This window comes from Rana temporaria, chromosome 8 (genome assembly GCF_905171775.1).
Source record: "Rana temporaria chromosome 8, aRanTem1.1, whole genome shotgun sequence".
Lineage (NCBI taxonomy): Eukaryota > Metazoa > Chordata > Amphibia > Anura > Ranidae > Rana > Rana temporaria.
In genome coordinates, this window is record NC_053496.1 from 181,665,447 (window position 1) to 181,684,729 (window position 19,283).

The following is a 19,283-nucleotide window of genomic DNA, read 5'->3' on the forward strand; positions in this document are numbered from 1 at the left end:
CTTCAGAACCAGACTTCCCCCCAATAAGTCCCCTTCCAGCACCTCCACCTCTGTCACAGACAACATCCGGCAAGCAATGACACTCATCGCCGACACAGGAAGTAGTCCTAACAAGGACAGCGATGGGGGTCACATGACTCAGAGGATACTAAACATCACCCTGGAGATCATCTACCTGCTGACCGGAGAGGTGAGGAGGATTCTGGGAGGTCACATGACATCACTCTTATCTCTTTTAATAAAACACAGACCTGACCGGAGAGTTGAGGAGGGTTTTGGGAAGGTAAGTAGTGATCACTTATATTGTATTTTTTTCCTCTCAGGACTTTGAAGTGGTGAAGAAGACCTCTCGTGAACGATGGGCACCCAACAGTCTCCTCCATGGACCACCTGATATCACAACGTCTAAACCTCACTACCAGATACTTGAAAAGCACAACATGCAGAAGATTCTAGAAGTCACCAAGAAGATGATGGAGCTGCTGACAGGAGAGGTGAGCGGTGCTGGTAATTCTGGGACATTATCCAGTAACAGACAAGGGGTGTGTCTGGATGGTGACTGTATCATTGTGTGTGTCAGGTTCCTATAAGGTGTCAGGATGTCACTGTCTATTTCTCCATGGAGGAGTGGGAGTATTTAGAAGGACACAAGGATCTCTACAAGGACGTCATGATGGACAATCAGCCGCCACTCACATCACCGGGTAAGAGGAGACTTTATTGTAAAAGAGAGAGCAGTTCTGAGGGTCCACCTAGATCCCCCATCATCATATGAAAGGTCCATCTCCATTCCTCAATATAACGTCATGTTCCCAACAAATGAGGAGGAGATACTGTACACCATATGAAAGGTCCATCTCCATTCCTCAATATAACGTCATGTTCCCAACAAATGAGGAGGAGATGCTGTACACCATATGAAAGGTCATCTCCATTCCTCAATATAACGTCATGTTCCCAACAAATGAGGAGATACTGTACACCATATGAAAGATCCATCTCAATATGGTTGTATCAAATTTAATGTCACAGTTGTATGGGACCACTATGAATAGACTGACGTTTATGATTCCTGAGTGCAGAACATGAAGAATAAAATAATACAATGTTTCTTTTAATGAATTACATTTTTCTTTCCAGCATATGGATGACATTTAGAATCAATCAAAGAGACATCTTACTTTATATACAGAATTTAATAGTTTTATCGATGACTTTTCAGGAGGACACTGGGATGTCTATGAGGAAATCATTGTGGAGCCAGTGAGTTGCAAAAACCCACCAAAGAGATGTCCCCGTCCTCTGTATTCCGGGGATTCCACACAGGAAGGTCACACCATCCCTCACCATCATCAGGTAGATAAAGTTCCAGAACTTCAGTTATGACCCTGTACCATTTATTGCACCTGCTATTTGCATTGAATAATCTGTTTTCCTTTAGTGTGAAGAAGATATGGATATAAAAGCTTGGGTTAAAGAGGAAAAAGAGACACATTTGAGGGGTGATTGGTGGTCTACGGAGGAGGTTGGGGTGATGGTGACAATGACAGAGAAGGAGTCTTCATTAGATATCGGCACAGGTGAGTAATGCAGAAACGGGTCTAGTAATCGGTTGCATACCCATTATTAATATAGCGTCATGTTCCCAACAAATGAGGAGGAGATACTGTACACCATATGAAAGGTCCATCTCCGTTCCTCGATATAACGTCATGTTCCCAAGAAATGCGCTCAGTAAGGAAAAAAATTGAGGAGACTTAGAGGATGACCATAACAACATCGTCAATGTATCTACTCCACAGCTAAATGTTCCATATAATGGGTTAATCACCATTCTTCAATATAACGTCATGTTCCCAACAAATGAGGAGGAGATACTTTACACCATATGAAAGGTCCATCTTCATATGGTTATCTTAAATTTAATGTCACAGCTGTATGAGACCACTACGAATAGACTGACGCTTATAAGTGCAGAACATGAAGAATAAAATGTTTGTTTTAATTAATTACATTTTTCTTTCCAGCATAGGGTCATGACATTCAGAGTCATCTTACTTTATATACAGAATTTAATAGTTTTCTTGATGACTTTTCAGGAGGACACTGGGATCTCTACAAGGACATCATTGTGGAGCCATTGAGTTACAGAAACCCACCAGAGAGATGTCCCCCTCCTCTGTATTCCCGGGATTCCACACAGGAAGGTCACACCATCCCTCACCATCATCAGGTAGATAAAGTTCCAGAACTTCAGTTATGACCTTGTACCATTTATTGCACCTGTTATTTGCATTGAATAATCTGTTTTCCTTTAGTGTGAAGAAGATATGGATATAAAAGCTTGGGTTAAAGAGGAAGAAGAGACACATTTGAGGGGTGATCGTCGGTCTATGGAGGAGGTTGGGGTGATGGTGACAATGACAGAGAAGGAGTCTTCATTAGATATCGGCACAGGTAAGTAATAAATGCAGAAACGGGTCTAGTAATCGGTTGCATACCCATCATTAATATAACGTCATGTTCCCAACAAATGAGGAGGATATACTGTACACCATATGAAAGGCCCATCTCCATTCCTCAATATAATGTCATGTTCCCAACAAATGAGGAGGAGATACTGTACACCATATGAAAGGTCCATCTCCATTCCTCAATATAACGTCATGTTCCCAACAAATGAGGAGGAGATACTGTACACCATATGAAAGGTCCATCTCCATTCCTCAATATAACGTCATGTTCCCAACAAATGAGGAGGAGATACTGTACACCATATGAAAGGTCCATCTCCATATGGTTTTCTTAATGTTACAGCTGTATGAGACCACTACGAATAGACTGACGCTTATAAGTGCAGAACATGAATAAAAAAATGTTTGTTTTAATTAATTATATTTTTCTTTCCAGCATATGGATGACATTCAGAATCAAAGAGTCATCTTACTTTATATCCAGAATTTAATCGTTTTATCAATGACTTTTCAGGAGGACAATGGGATGTCTACACAGACATCATTGTGGAGCCATTGAGTTACAAAAACCCACCAGAGAGATGTCCCCCTCCTCTGTTTTCCAGGGATTCCACACAGGAAGGTCACACCATCCCTCACCATCATCAGGTAGATCAAGTTCCTGAACTTCAGTTCTGACCCTGTACCATTTATTGCACCTGCTATTTGCATTGAATAATCTGTTTTCGTTTAGTGTGAAGAAGATATCGATATAAAAGCTTGGGTTAAAGAGGAAGAAGAGACACATTTGAGGGGCGATCGACAGTCTATGGAGGAGGAAGGGATGGTAGTGACAATGACAGAGGAGTCTTCATTAGATATCGGCACAGGTGAGTAATAAATGCAGAAACGGGTCTAGTAATCGGTTGCATACCCATCATTAATATAACGTCATGTTCCCAACAAATGAGGAGGAGATACTGTACACCATATGAAAGGTCCATTTCTATTCCTCAATATAACGTCATGTTCCCAACAAATGAGGAGGAGATACTGTACACCATATGAAAGGTCCATCTCCATTCCTCAATATAACGTCATGTTCCCAACAAATGAGGAGGAGATACTGTACACCATATGAAAGGTCCATCTCCATTCCTCAATATAATGTCATGTTCCCAACAAATGAGGAGGAGATACTACTGTACACCATATGACAGGTCCATCTCCATTCCTCAATATAATGTCATGTTCCCAACAAATGAGGAGGAGATACTGTACACCATATGAAAGGTCCATCCCCATTCCTCAATATAACGTCATGTTCCCAACAAATGAGGAGGAGATACTGTACACCATATGAAAGGTCCATCTCCATTCCTCAATATAACATCATGTTCCCAACAAATGAGGAGGAGATACTACTGTACACCATATGACAGGTCCATCTCCATTCCTCAATATAACGTCATGTTCCCAACAAATGAGGAGGAGATACTGTACACCATATGAAAGGTCCATCTCCATTCCTCAATATAATGTCATGTTCCCAACCAATGAGGAGGAGATACAAAGATTGCAGGCTTGGCTGGCTTAAATCAGGTTTGGTCTCCACCCAGAGACTGGCCCCATTAATCACCTTGCAGGTGGACAGAGACATGGAGAAAGCCATATGAAATGTCCATCTCCATCCCTCAATATAATGTCATGTTCCCAACAAATGAGGAGGGGATACTGTACACCATATGACCTCTACCGTTAATTCTATTTTTCTTTACAGAATATGGTCCAGAAGTTCAGTTTACACCGAATAGACCTCTCGCCTCACATCCAATCTGTAACACAGAAGATAATGGCACAACCCAACACTCTCAGGGAACGGACCCAGTTACTGGACCTCTCTCGGTACTCCCTGATATGAGGTCACCAGATCTCTCGGTTCCTGGGAAGCCTTCCGTTGACAATCCAGGGAAGGTTACACGTCGAAGAAACAAGGAGATGTTTTCCTGTCTCCCTAATATGAGGTCACCAGATCTCTCGGTTCCTGAGAAGCCTTCGGTTAGCAATCCAGGGAAGGTAACACGTCAAAGAAACAAGAAGATGTTTTCCTGTCCTGAATGTAATAAATCTTTTACAACAAAAGCGTATTTCCGCATCCATAAGCGTATACACGACGGACAACGCCCATTTGTGTGCCTGGAGTGCGGGAGAGGCTTTATCTCCAAGTCGTATTTCCATCGACATCAAAGATATCACAGCGAACTGAGACCCTATCCATGTCTAGAGTGTGGGAAATCCTTCAAGGAAAAATCGGTCCTCGTCCAGCATCTGAGAATTCACAGCGGCGACAGGCCATTTCCTTGCTCAGAGTGCGATCAGAGCTTCGTCCAGAAAGCTCATCTGAGGAGACATCTCCGAGTTCACACTGGCGAGACCCCTTTCTTGTGCAAGCAGTGCGGGAAAGGTTTTACACGGAAAGATATGCTCACTTTGCATGAGAGGGGACATGTGAATGAGCGCCCGTTTGCCTGCCCGGAGTGCGGGAAAAGCTTTAAACAGCAGTTCTGTCTTGTCCGACATCAGAAGATCCACGAGAAAATGGGCTTGATCTCCCTTCATTCAAACCAAAACCTTAATTTCTGAGTCACGCCAGTCGAATAGTCTTTACATGCTCATAGTGCGGGAAATGTTCAAAAGAGTGTACACTGTTGTGAGAGAGAGACACACGTTTTCCTGTTTTGAGTGTGGCAGAAGCTTTTCGTGAAAGTTCAGGCTCATGTTGTAGGCCTACGTTGGTGGGAAGCTGTTTTTCTGTTCAAAGTTTGGGAAACGTTTCATTCAAAAAGGAGAACCTTTTATTTTATAGGACAGTTTACACAAATGAGGGTTCATATCCATTTTCAATGTGCTTGAAGTGTTACATATGCAAATGGCATCAGAATAGTAGTGCCTTCTGAATCCAGTTTACAAGAAGTGGTTTAAACTCAGGGAAGTCACAACGAAAGCCTTCACATGATCAAAGTACGGGAAATGTTCAAAACTTTAAAGACACCAGAGAGTTGACCCCGGCGAGAAGTCCTTTTTCTGTTCGGAGTGTGGCAGATGCTTCTTGGTGAAATGTCAGACTTTATAGCCAAGTTGAAGGCCTACAGTGGGGAAAATAATGATTTGTAAGTTTTTCCCACTTACAAAGAAATGATGGAGACAGAATATCAACCAAAAATCCAGAAAAAACACATCATACAAATGTTATAAATTGTGTTGCAGTTCAGTGAGTAAAATAAATATTTGATCCCCAAGCAAAACATGACTTGGTAGTTGGTGGAGAAACCCTTGTTGGGAAGCACATAGGTCAGACATTTCTTGTAGTTGGTGATCAGGTTTGCATACATCTCGGGAGGGATTTTGGTCCACTCTTTATTACAGATCTTCTCTAAATCCTTAAGGTTTCTTGGCAACTCAAAGTTTCAGCTCCCTCCCATACATTTTCATTAGGATCAAGTTCTGGAGAATGACTTGGCCACTCCATGGCCCTTTTGTGCTTCTTTTTGAGTTACTCCTTTGTTGCCTTGGCGGGGTGTTTTTTGGGGTCATTGTCATGCTGGAAGACCCATCCATGACCCATATTCGGTGTTCTGGCTGAGGGTTCTCATCCAAGATTTTACAATACCAGGTTTGCACACATCTCAGGAGGGATTTTGGGCCACTCTTTACAGATCTTCTCTAAGTCCTTAAGGTTTCTTGACAATTCAAAGTTTCATCTCGCTCTATCAGTTTTCTATAGGGTTAAGGTCTGGAGACTGGCTAGGCCACTCCATGGCCCTATTGTGCTTCTTCTTGAGTCACTCCTTTGTTGCCTTGGTGGTATGTTTTTATTTTTGGTCATTGCCATGCTGGAAGACCCATCTTCGGTGTTCTGGCAGAGGGTTCTCATCCAAGATTTTACAATAACAGGTTTACACATATCTCAGAAGGGATTTTGGTCCTCTCTTTATTACAGATCTTCTCTAAGGGCCAGATTCACAAAAGGGATACGACGGCGTATCTGCTGATACGCCGTCGTATACCTGTTTCTATCTATGCGACTGATTCATAGAATCAGTTACGCATAGATATTCCTAAGATCCGACAGGTGTAATAGTTTTACACTGTCGGATCTTAGGATGCAGTACCGCGGCCGCCGCTGGGGGGATTTTGCGTCGTAAACCAGCGTCGGGTATGCAAATTAGCAGTTAGGGCGATTCACGAATTTTTTTCCCGTTGTTACGTCGCCGCAAGTGTTAGTTTGCCGTCGCAAAGATAGGGTACCTTTTACAAAGTGTAAACTTAGTACACCATGTAAAAGTATACCCGTCTTTCCCGCGTCGCTTTCGATTTCTTTTTAAATTTTTTATTTTTCCGGCGCAAGTCTTTTTTACCCGTCGCGATTCACAAAACGTCGGCGCGTCGTAACTTTGCGCAAAGCACGTCGGGAAATTTGCGACGGGAGCATGCGCAGTACGTCCGGCGCGGGAGCGCGCCTAATTTAAATGGGACTCGCCCCCATTCGATTGGGCCCGCCTTGCGCCGGACGGATTTACTATACACTGCCGTAAATTTCCAGGTAAGTGCTTTGTGGATCGGGCACTTAGCCAGAAAATTTGCGGCAGTGTAACCTAAATCGGTTACGTTACGCTGCGCCGCCTGGCTGTGAATCTGGCCCTAAATCCTTAAGGTTTCTTGGAAACTCGACGTTTCAGCTCCCTCCATACATTTTCTATAGGATTAAGGTCTGGAGACTGGCTAGGCCATCTACAGTGTTCTGGCTGAGGGTTCTCATCCATGATTTTACAATACCAGGTTTGCACACATCTCAGGAGGGATTTTGATCCTCTCTTCTTTACAGATCTTCTCTAAATACTTAAGGTTTCTTGGCTGTCTCTTGGCAACTCGAAGTTTCGGCTCCCTCCATACATTTTCTATAGGATTAAGGTCTGGAGACTGGCTAGGCCACTCCATGACCTTAATGTGCTTCCTTTTCTTCTTGAGCCACTCCTTTGTTGCCTTGGCAGCATGTTTTGGGTCATTTGATTCCCCAAATGATCCTCCTCAATTTATAACATATTTTATTTTTTTCTGTCTCTATTATAAAAAATACACCTATGATAAAAATGATATAATTTTTCTGCTCAGAGTGGGGGAAACGTTTCATTCAGAATGTGGATTTCCATAACACAGAGATTGTCTCCAATGTCATTTATTAAACATGAAGGGGCAGATCCTCAAAGAAATTACGCCGACGTATCTCTTGATACGCAGCATAATTTCAAATGTTGCGCGTCGTATCTTTGTTTTGGTATCCACAAAACAAGATACGACGGCATCTCGGCTAGATCCGACAGGCGTACGTCTTCGTACGCCGTCGGATCTAAGATGAAATTTTTCGGCGGCCGCTAGGTGGCGTTCCCGTCGTAATCCGTGTCGAGTATGCAAATGAGCTATTTATGGCGATCCACGAACGTACGTCGGCCCGTCGCTTTTTTTCCCCGTCGTTTGCGTTCGGCTTTTTCCGGCGTATAATTAAAGCTGCTATACTGAGGCGTACTCGATGTTAAGTATGGCCGTCCTTCCCGCGTACAATTTTGAATTTTTTACGTCGTTTGCGTAAGTCGTTCGCGAATAGGAATATGCGTAGAATGACGTCACCGTCTTAAGCATTGGCGGGTTCCGGTTTAATTTCGAGCATGCGCACTGGGATACCCCCAGGGACGGCGCATGCGCAGTTCCAAAAAACGTTGTTTACGTCGGGTCACGACGTATTAACATAAAACATGCCCCCATTAGATCCATTTGAATTCCGCCCCGTTACGCTGCGAGAGATACACTACGCCGCCTTAACTTGCGGCGCAAATTCGTTGAGGATTCAAACCAAACCAAAGTAAGTTACAGCGGCGTAGCGTATCTTACATACGCTGCGCCCGGCGCAGATGTATGTGGATCTGTTTTTTATATATATATATATATATATATATATATATATATATATATATATATATATATATATATATATATATATATGTGTATATATGTATATATATATATGTATATATATATATATATATATGTATATATATATATATGTATATATGTATGTATATATATATATATATATATATATATATATATATATATATATATATATATATATATATATATGTATATATATATATATATATATATGTATATATATATATATATAAAATTACACCTATGATAAAAAAAAACTATAGAATTTTTTTCCGGCAAATGTTAATTTTAGAATGTAGATTTCCATAACGCAGAGATCGTCATGTCATCTATTAAACATGAAGTATTTTTTTTATATATAAAGAATTTTTTTTTTTTTTTTTCTGTCTTTTCGAACAAATGGTGCTAAAAGTTTCCAGTTCCTTTTGGTTGTATTTTGTTCACTCTGGTTCTGTAATAAACGTGTGAAATAAATCCTGTCTGTGTTCCTTCCATTTGCTTATTATAGACCTGGTCATTATTGGCTCTCTGTGCTTCTATGCAATGCGGGCAGATCGTGGCTGGTGAGGGGGAGGAGCAGTACATGCCTTCCTAAAAACAAAAATCGCATCCGCCCCGAGTTGATCCAGGGCGACAGCCGCTCAGTGTCCAGGCGGGTTTAGCTGCACCAAGCGCCTCTGCGTCACTTCTTTTCATTGGCCGGAATAATCATTCTTTCTGTGGCCACTAAAACCAATTTCACACTTCGCTCACTTTTGCTCAACTCAGTTGCATGTACTCTACTTCTCTTTGCTTAATCCAGCTCCACATACTTATCTTTTCTTTGCTGCTCCAGCTGCACATACTCCATCTTCCTTTTGCTTATTCCAGCTTCACATACTCATCCTTCCATTGTTCCCTCTAGCTATCTGATTTTTATTTTTTTTTTATTTACAAAATCAAAAACATTTTGTGAAATAATTCCGCAGAAAAAAACTACTGACCTCACTCGGACATAAATAGAAGAAAACGTCAATATACCGTATTTATCGGCGTATACCGCGCACTATTTTTCCCTGAAAATCAGGGCAAAATCGTGTGTGCGCGATATACGCCGATACCCGCTTTCCCGCCACGAGTTTGAATACTGCGCCGGCATATACCGAGCGCAGTACACTCGTGAATCTTCGGGCAGTCTCGGCGCCTCTCGCACTGACGTCCTGAGCGTACAGGACGTCAGCGCGACAGTTGCCGAGCCTGCCCGAAGATTCACGAGTGTACTGCGCTCGGTATATGCCGGCGCAGTATTCATACTCGTGGTGGGAAACGAGCGGGGAGGACACCCGACCCGCCGAAGAGGACACCCGACCCGCCGAAGAGGACACCCGACCCGCCGAAGAGGACACCCGAAGCCGCAGAAGGACGCCGGACCCCACGAGGCCGCCGCGCAAGACACCAAAACTGTAAGTACAAAAGAACTTTTTTTCCACAGGATTTGGGGCCACTTTAGGGGTGCGCGGTATACGCGGGAGCGCGTTATACCGCGATAAATACGGTAAACACTTTACAATCAACAAATTTTACTCCGGTCCCAATCACCGTCGACACCACCAAAAGCATCATCAGAAGCCTCTGAGACAGCACATCGCCAAACAACATTATTCCGACAAAACTCCTGAAAAAATGTACCGAAATCGTGGCACCGACCATAACACATCTCATAAATCAATCATTCGAAGAAGGTATTGTTCCGACTTCCAAGAAGCAAGGCATAACCAAACCCCTCCTAAAGAAACCCAACCTCGACTCTGAAGACCCAAACTACCGCAGACCAGTAACAAGCCTGAACACCATCTCCAAGATCATTGAGAAAGCAGTAGTACAACAGCTACATCTCCACTTGGACACCCACAAACTCCTGGACCCACTACAATCGGGTTTCCGCCCAGGCCACGGGACAGAAACGACACTTCTCAAAATATGGGATGACGCCCTCGAAGCAGCAGACTCGTGTCTTCTGGTGCTGCTGGATCTCAGTGCAGCTTTTGACACAGTAGACAAAATTCTGCTCACTCGTCTCACAGAAGTAGTCGGAGCCGCAGACTCGGTTCTACCCTGGTTCACATTCCCAGAGAATCGATCCCAGACAGTGAAACTGGGAGCCTCTGTGTCGGAGGCACGCACCGTCACATGCGGAGTCCCTCAAGGATCACCCCTGTCGCCCGTGCTCTTCTACTTCTACCCCCGCCCACTCCTCAAAATCATCGGCAAACAGGACCTACTTTACCACGCCTACGCTGATGACACTGAACTTTATTTTCGCATCACTAACAAAAAAGACCAATATCACGGACTAGAATAATGCCTCACATTGATAGATGATGGAGAGCTCCCTCAAACTCAATGGATCCAAAACGGAACTTCTCCTTCTACATGCAAGCCGAAAGACAAACTCCAGGACGACTTTGACACTACCCACAATCCTTGGACAAACCATCACCCCAAACACCAAAGTCAAAAGCCTCTGACTTTGACTCAGACATGACTATGGACGCACAAATAGGATCATTAGTCAGCGGATCTCACTATCTTCTCCGCTTGCTGCGCAGACTCATCCTGTTCATCCCGGAAGAAGGCAGCAGTAGTAGTTGGAACACTCATCAATTCCCGACTCGACTACGCAAACTCCCTCTACTTAGGTCTACCCAAATACCAGATTTCTCATCTACAAGTCGTCCAGAACACAGCAGCAAGACTGATAACTTGGGAATCAATCACCCTGGCCTTGAGGACTCTCCATTAGCTATCTGTAAAGGATCGGGTTACATTCAAGACCCTCTGCCTCACCCACAAATGCACACAAAGAAATGCGCCTCAATATTTATGCAAGAAAATAAAACACTACACCCCTAATCGTGACCTCCGATCAACTAATCAAAATTTCCTCCACATCCCCAAGTCCCACTACAAATCTAAAGTAGAACGAAGATTCGCAGTCCAAGGACCACGGCTATGGAACGCTCTACCTACGAACATCCACATGGAAGAAAACCATCGGGCCTTCAGGAAAAAAACATAAGACCCACCTCTTCTGAAGGACCTGGACAAAACGCGCCTTGAGGCGATTCAGATCGCATTTGTAGCGCTATACAAGTTACTCACTCACTCTAGATGCATATACGCCTCTTCCCTTGGCTCCTCAAGCTGCACAAATTAATCTTCTTTCTGCTTATTCCAGCTGTACATACTCACTCACCTTCCCTTTGCTCACCCATCTGCACATACTCTAGAACACTGCACTTCCTCTTTTTCACCAGAAGGGGGGGACCATACAGAGTGCCCAGACAGGAAGTAAAGTCATGTAGACACAAGGGGGCAGATTCAGATAGATCTGCGGATCTTTAGATCCGCTAGATCTACCTGGTTTACGATCCGCCGGTGCAATTTAGCGAGGCAAGTGCATGATTCATAAAGCACTTACCTCGCAAACTGCACCGTCGGATCCTAACTCCCCCCGGCGGAATGCAAATTCCGCGGCTAGGGGGAGTGTACAATTTAAATCAGGCGCGTTCCCGCGCCGATTTAACTGCGCATGCGCCGGGGCGAAAAAGCCCAGTGCGCATGCTCCAAATGACGTCGCTACGACGTCATTGTTTGCGGCGGGTACGTCGTTTGCGGCCATCGGTATTCCCGATCGCGGTACGCAAACGACGTAGAAAATTTAAAAATCGGCGCGGGAACGTCGGCCATACTTAACATTAGCTACCCCTCATAGAAGCAGGGGTAGCTATCCGCCGGAAAAACCCGAACGCAAACGACGTAGAAAACGAGCGACGGGCGGGCGTACGGACGTGAATCGGCGGTTTTCCTCATTTGCATATGCGACGGGTAAAAAATCGCGACGACACCTAGCGGCCGGCGGGAGATTACAGCCTAAGATTCGACTGGTGTAAGTCACTTACACCAGTCGGATCCAAGGGAGATCTATGCGGAACTGATTCTTATGAATCAGTCGCATAGCTCCGACGGTGGGATCTCACAGATCCGACCGTCGGGTCTCACAGATACGACGGCGGATCAGGAGATCCGCCGGCGTATCTCTATCTGAATCTGCCCCAAGATGTTCCATCAGATTTTGTAACAGGAGTGACATTCTGTCGCCGCCATCTTGCTACACCCCGCACTAAGCCTACAGATTAAGGCCCCTTTCACATTAGCGGACCGTTAGTCTGTTTATTACAAGTCCGTTTACGGACTTGTAATGCATCCCTATAGGATCGCGTCCGTTAGCGGATGGAGCATCCGCTAACGTCCGCAACCATCCGCGTCCGTCGGGATCCGTTTTTTCGGACGGAAGAAAACCCTATTTTTCTTCCGTCCGGCGGAACGGATCGGATGAAGACGGACAGACGGTCCGTCTTCATCCGATTCCCCATAGGGGAGAGCGGAGGAAAGACATGGCGGTCTCTGCACAGTGTGCGGGGACCGCCCTGTTCGCCGACAGCTCAGCGGGGATTACGGATGATCCCTGCTGAGCCGACGGACACAAAAACGGTCCGCTCCGTGTGAAAGAGGCCTTAGGCTTACATGTAGGTGCTTGAAATATCTCCTAGACCTACACTGTTTAGGAGATATTTGCAATGTCCCCGAACTAAGGCCTTTTCTGCGCATGCGCTGACTTGAAAGGGCATGTTGTGCCGTTTCAAGCTGGGGTCATGCCTTGACAGGCGGCTCCCACACTCATTCGACTCCAGCCAGTCATAGAGCCGGAGTTCAGGGCCTCGGAAGGAAGAGGGGTGAAGAATGGACGTTTGCTGCCAGCGAGGAAGACAGGGACATAGGCTACTATGCGATGCATAGTAGCCCATTATGCTTTACCTTTTCAGGGAAACGAAGGAAGTAAAACCCATCAGGGTTTACTTTCTCTTTAAATACAGTATTTGGAATTTCCGACGGACTGTTTAGTTAAATTTTAGAAGCAGCAGCAAAACCACTGCCCTCACAGGTTTGCTAATGTGACAGAACAGCGCTGCAAAATCTGACGAACATGGGCAATGATGTGGGCTACAGACAGGAAGTGATGTCATTTACAGACAGGAAGTTCCAGGTGAGAGGTGAGTCGGGAGGAAGTAGAGAGGAGACATTGCTGGAACTGGCAGCAGAGGAGGTAACAAGATATTGATTTATATTTACACCCAGTAACCACCCCCGTCATGTCCGTCCTCTTCCTCCATAGTCACTGTGCAGTCTTCTCCTATCAGGTATCCTGTTGTATGGAAGTGAACCTGTGCTGATGGGTTTGGTGATGCCATAAAGGGGAGCTCCAGCCATTTCCACCAACGCTTTGTCCTGCAGAACCAGACTTCCCCCAATAAGTCCCCTTCCAGCACCTCCACCTCTGTCACAGGCATCATCCGGCAAGCAATGACACTCATCGCCGACACAGGAAGTAGTCCTAACAAGGACAGCGATGGGAGTCGCATGACTGAAAGAATACTAAACCTCACCCTGGAGATCATCTACCTGTTGACCGGAGAGGTGAGGAGGATTCTGGGAGGTCACATGACATCACTCTTATCTCTATTAATAAAACATAGACATGACCGGAGAGGTGAGGAGGATTCTGGGAGGTGACATGACATCACTCTTATCTCTATTAATAAAACACAGACCTGACTGGAGAGGTGAGGAGGATTCTGGGAGGTCGCATGACATCACTCTTATCTCTATTAATAAAACATAGACATGACCGGAGAGGTGAGGAGGATTCTGGGAGGTCACATGACATCACTCTTATCTCTATTAATAAAACACAGACCTGACCGGAGAGGTGAGGAGGATTCTGGGAGGTGACATGACATCACTCTTATCTCTATTAATAAAACACAGACCTGACCGGAGAGGTGAGGAGGGTTTTGGGAAGGTAAGTAGTGATCACTCATATTGTATTTTTTTTTCCTCAGGACTTTGAAGTGGTGAAGAAGACCTCTAGTGAACGAGGGCCACCCAACAGTCTTCTCCATGGACCACCTGATATCACATCGTCTAAACCTCACTACCAGATTCCTGAAAAGCACAACATGGAGAAAATTCTAGAAGTCACCAAGAAGATGATGGAGCTTCTGACAGGAGAGGTGAGCGGTGCCGGGAATTCTGGGACATTATCCAGTAACAGACAAGGGATGTGTCTGGATGGTGACTGTATCATTGTGTGTGTCAGGTTCCTATAAGGTGCCAGGATGTCACTGTCTATTTCTCCATGGAGGAGTGGGAGTATTTAGAAGGACACAAGGATCTCTACAAGGACGTCATGATGGAGAATCAGCCGCCCCTCACATCACCGGGTAAGAGGAGACTTTATTGTAAACGAGAGAGCAGTACGGAGGCTCCACCTAGATCCCCCATCACCATATGAAAGGTCCATCTCCATTCCTCAATATAATGTCATGTTCCCAACAAATAAGGTGGAGATACTGTACACCATATGAAAGGTCCATCTCCATTCCTCAATATAACGTCATGTTCCGAACAAATGAGGTGGAGATACTGTACACCATATGAAAGGTCCATCTCCATTCCTCAATATAACGTCATGTTCCCAACAAATGAGGAGGATATACTGTACACCATATGAAAGGTCCATCTCCATATGGTTGTCTTAAATTTTATGTCACAGCTGTATGAGACCACTACGAATAGACTGATGTTCATGACTGCAGAACATGAAGAATAAAATGTTTCTTTTAATAAATATATTTTTCTTTCCAGGATATGGATGACATTCAGAATCAATCAAAGAGTCATCTTACTTCATATCCAGAATTTAATAGTTTTATTGATGACTTTTCAGGAGGACACTGGGATCTCTACAAGGACATCATTGTGGAGCCATTAAGTTACAGAAGCCCACCAGAGAGATGTCCTCATCCTCTGTATTCCGGGGATTCTACACAGGAAGGTCACATCATCCCTCACCATCATCAGGTAGATACATTTCCAGAACTTCAGTTATGACCCTGTACCATTTATTGCACCTGCTATTTGCATTTAATAATCTGTGTTCCTTTAGTGTGAAGAAGATATGGATATAAAAGCTTGGGTTAAAGAGGAAGAAGAGACACATTGGAGGGGTGATCAGCAGTCTATGGAGGAGGATCGGATGATGGTGACAATGACAGAGAAGGAGTCTTCATTAGATATCAGCACAGGTGAGTAATGCAGAAACAGGTCTAGTAATCGGTTGCATGCCCATCATTAATATAGCGTCATGTTCCCAACAAATGAGGAGGAGATACTGTACACCATATGAAAGGTCCATCTCCGTTCCTCAATATAATGTCATGTTCCCAACAAATGAGGAGGAGATACTGTACACCATATGAAAGGTCCATCTCCATTCCTCAATATAACGTCATGTTCCCAACAAATGAGGAGGAGATACTGTACACCATATGAAAGGTTCATCTCCGTTCCTCAATATAATGTCATGTTCCCAACAAATAAGTTGAGAATAACTCCACCCAATTTCCTCAACATATTTTTTTTCTTATCAGATGGACGCGATGTTCGGGAAATCTCAGAAGAACATCTCATTTTATCCTCATATTATAAGGCAGAAGATAACGGCATAGCACAAGATCCTCCCGAAGAAAGTCCCATCACTCAAAGACCTTCCAATGGAGATCGATCACCCGATACCGATGACTATCCAGATAAAGCACACATTATCAACCTAACTTTACCTCCAGTGGTAGATCCCCTCCCGAGTGCGTTTCGTCCTGAGGAACCTCGTAATGTTGGCTATAGATGTTCTGTATGTAATAAATGTTTCGGAGTGAGGTCGCGGTTTGTCCTACACCAGAGACTACACAGCGGCGAGCGCCCCTTTCCGTGCTTGCAGTGCGGAAAATGTTTCACTTCTAAATCGGTTCTCATTAGGCATCAGCAACAGCACTCCGGGCTGCGCCCTTATTCGTGCTCGGAGTGCGGAAAGTCCTTTACCTGGAAGTTCGGCCTGCTGAAACACGAGAGGCGGCACACCGGCGTGAGTCTCTGTTCGTGTTCCGAGTGCGGGAAAGTTTTCAGAGAGAAGGTAGACCTCGTCATGCATCAGACGAGTCACAGAGAGGAGAGGCCTTATGGCTGCTCGGAGTGCGGGCAACATTTTAAACGAAAGACTCATCTGACGAGCCATTTCAGGGTTCACACGGGCGAGACTTTTTCATGTTCGGAGTGCGGGAAGTGTTATACGAGGAAAAACAATCTCACTGCACACCAGAAAACGCACACAGACCAAATGTCATACGTTTGTGCAGAATGAGGGAAATCTTTCATGGTGAAACAAGCACCAACAAACAAATGGAATAGTCACGCCATGCAAATACAGAGTGCGGGAAAGGTTTACTTATCGGGGTGAGGAAAAAAAGCTTATGTTGGAAATTCTATTTTGCATGTTGGAGAAAGTTCTTGATCGTGGGAGAAATCCTGTAATGTAAAATCCAAACCTCCCGTAGGCCAGAGACTCGGCACCAGCAACACAATGTTTCCCACTTGGAGTGTGGGAAACTGTTAATACAAATATATATCACTATTCGTTTTACACAGGAGGACTCACACTGACCAGAAGCCCCTCCCATGTCCTGAGTACAACAAATATTTTTCATAGAGGAAACCTTTGAATGTCAAACTCCACACTGGTGGAAAGATGTGCGAGAAATGTTTCACTTAAAAAAAAAGCATCTCTTTCTATCAGGACTGTGGAGTCGAGGAGTCGGAGTCGGGGGAAATTTTGGGTACCTGGAGTCGGAGTCGGCAAACAATGCACCGACTCCGACTCCTACTAAATTTAGATTGTAATTAAAAAAAAAAGCAAGTTTAAATGTCCCAATTCACAAAAAGTTATAATTAATGACTTCTCTACTGTAAGAATAAAGACCAATGCATGCAGTGCCTCACGTAACCGCAAAACGAACACGTTAAGTGACCGTGAAGAAGCATGCTTTTCATGTGCTTCACTATATGGCACGCAACGCACAATTAGGAGCTGCAATACTTATACTTTCCATAGTGTTGTGTTCTGCTTTTACAGGGAACGCAGCGTCCATTGGTAACCTAGCCTCTCACTGATAAGGGATTAAATAAATATGTTTTTTGCAGGACCATTCCCTTCACTTGTATAAGTGAAGGGAATGGAGGGCCAATAGTTCAAGACTGAAGCTGTAAACCATTGGGAAAACTGCTGTCATTTAGCTAAGGCTATAAAAACTTGTAAACTCCGATTGTTAGCTTAAACTTTAAACATGACTATGGGAAAAAAAACAATAATAAAACTTTGTTTTCATTGTGTTTGTCTTTTGCTTAAACTGTGCAATACAGTAGACTGTTGGCTTCCCAGCCAGTAGTCCTGTGGTAGGTTGCGTTTCTTTCCCTCAAGGAATGTATAAAATACATTCGCATATTAATACAGAGGAGTCGGAGTCGGAAGTACATAAAACTGAGGAGTCGGAGTCGGAACATTTATCTACCGACTCCACAGCCCTGCTTTCTATATCATAATTCTCCTGCCAGAAATGTGTGGGAAATTCTCCACCTGGAAAAAACACCCCGTATAATTCTACATCAGAATTTATCCATGCTTGCAGAAACATGTGTGGGAAATGTTCTCGAATCTGCGTCAAAATTGTTTGAAATGTTTCACAAGGACTAAAACCCATCTAATTCTACATCAGTAAATAGACACTTCAATGGCATACAGTGCCTTGCAAAAGTATTCACCCCCCTTGGCTTTTTACCTATTTTGTTGCATTACAGCCTTTAGTTTATGTTTTTTTTTATCTGAATTATATGTGATGGATTAGAACACAATAGTCTAAGGCCCCATACACACGATAGAATTTATCCGCGAATACGGTCCAGCGGACCGTTTCCGCGGATAAATCCTCTCGTGGATTTCGGCGGATTTTCATGCGATGGTGTGTACACACCATCGCATTGAAATCCACGCCGAAATCCTCTGGCGATGACGTGTCGCGCCGTCGCCGCGATTATGACGCGGCGACGTGCGCGACGCTGTCATATAAGGAATTCCACGCATGCGTCAAATCATTACGACGCATGCGGGGATCCCTTCGGACGGATTGATTCGGTGAGTCTGTACAGACCAGCGGATCCATCTGTGGGATCCGATTCCAGCAGATAGATATTCTGTGCATGTCGACAAATATTTATCTGCTGGAATTCGGAAATATCCGCGGATAAATATCCGCCGGAGTGTACACACCATAGAATCTATCCGCTGAAACCCATTCGATGGGATTTATCTGCGGATAGATTCTATGGTGTGTACGGGGCCTTAGTCAGTGAAGTAAAATTAGAAAAATATATACATAAAACTATTTTTCAGAAAGAAAAAAAATGATAATTGGCATGTGCGTATGTATTCACCCCCTTTGTTATAAAGCCCATAAAAAGTTCTGGTGCAACCAATTCCCTTCAGAAGTCACATAATTAGTGAAATGACGTCCACCTGTGTGCAATCTAAGTGTCACATGACCTGTCATTACATAGACACACCCCAGAGGCTGCAACACCTAAGCAAGAGGCACCACTAACCAAACACGGCCATGAAGACCAAGGAACTCTCCAAACAAGTAAGGGACAATGTTGTTGAGAAGTACAAGTCAGGGTTAGGTTCTAAAAAAAAATATCCAAATCTTTGATGATCCCTAGGAGCCCCATCAAATCTATCATAACCAAATGGAAAGAACACGGCACAACAGCAAACCTGCCAAGTGACGGCCGCACAACAAAACTCACAAGCCGGGCAAGGAGGGCATTAATCAGAGA

General features: G+C 44.3%; 3 protein-coding genes across 3 annotated transcripts in view; 2 read left to right on the forward strand and 1 right to left on the reverse strand.

Moving 5' to 3' along the window:
• The window catches only part of LOC120910202 (gastrula zinc finger protein XlCGF26.1-like), a 1,148,070-nt gene that overhangs the window by 348,583 nt on the left and 780,204 nt on the right, over positions 1–19,283 (reverse strand). The window lies entirely within an intron of this gene.
• On the forward strand, positions 1,173–17,163 carry LOC120910101 (zinc finger protein 260-like). Its single transcript, XM_040321967.1, has 7 exons — positions 1,173–1,356; positions 1,442–1,580; positions 2,100–2,233; positions 2,319–2,457; positions 15,289–15,422; positions 15,508–15,646; positions 15,992–17,163. Exons 2-7 carry the CDS (start codon positions 1,454–1,456, stop codon positions 16,756–16,758), a joined length of 1,440 nt encoding a protein of 479 aa, XP_040177901.1. The 5' UTR covers positions 1,173–1,356; positions 1,442–1,453; the 3' UTR covers positions 16,759–17,163.
• On the forward strand, positions 3,137–5,675 carry LOC120910170 (gastrula zinc finger protein XlCGF64.1-like). Its single transcript, XM_040322052.1, has 2 exons — positions 3,137–3,343; positions 4,234–5,675. The coding sequence occupies exons 1-2, from the start codon at positions 3,283–3,285 to the stop codon at positions 5,094–5,096; spliced, it is 924 nt and encodes a 307-aa protein (XP_040177986.1). The 5' UTR covers positions 3,137–3,282; the 3' UTR covers positions 5,097–5,675.

Bases quoted from the DNA above. Each gene is read 5' to 3' on its own strand.
- LOC120910170 (XM_040322052.1), top strand. From the start codon at position 3,283: ATGGAGGAGGAAGGGATGGTAGTGACAATGACAGAGGAGTCTTCATTA. The intron at 3,344-4,233 runs GTGAGTAATAAA...TTTTCTTTACAG, and splicing joins TTCATTAGATATCGGCACAG to AATATGGTCCAGAAGTTCAG.
- LOC120910101 (XM_040321967.1), top strand. From the start codon at position 1,454: ATGGATATAAAAGCTTGGGTTAAAGAGGAAAAAGAGACACATTTGAGG. The intron at 2,458-15,288 runs GTAAGTAATAAA...ATGACTTTTCAG, and splicing joins TTCATTAGATATCGGCACAG to GAGGACACTGGGATCTCTAC. The intron at 15,647-15,991 runs GTGAGTAATGCA...TTTTCTTATCAG, and splicing joins TTCATTAGATATCAGCACAG to ATGGACGCGATGTTCGGGAA.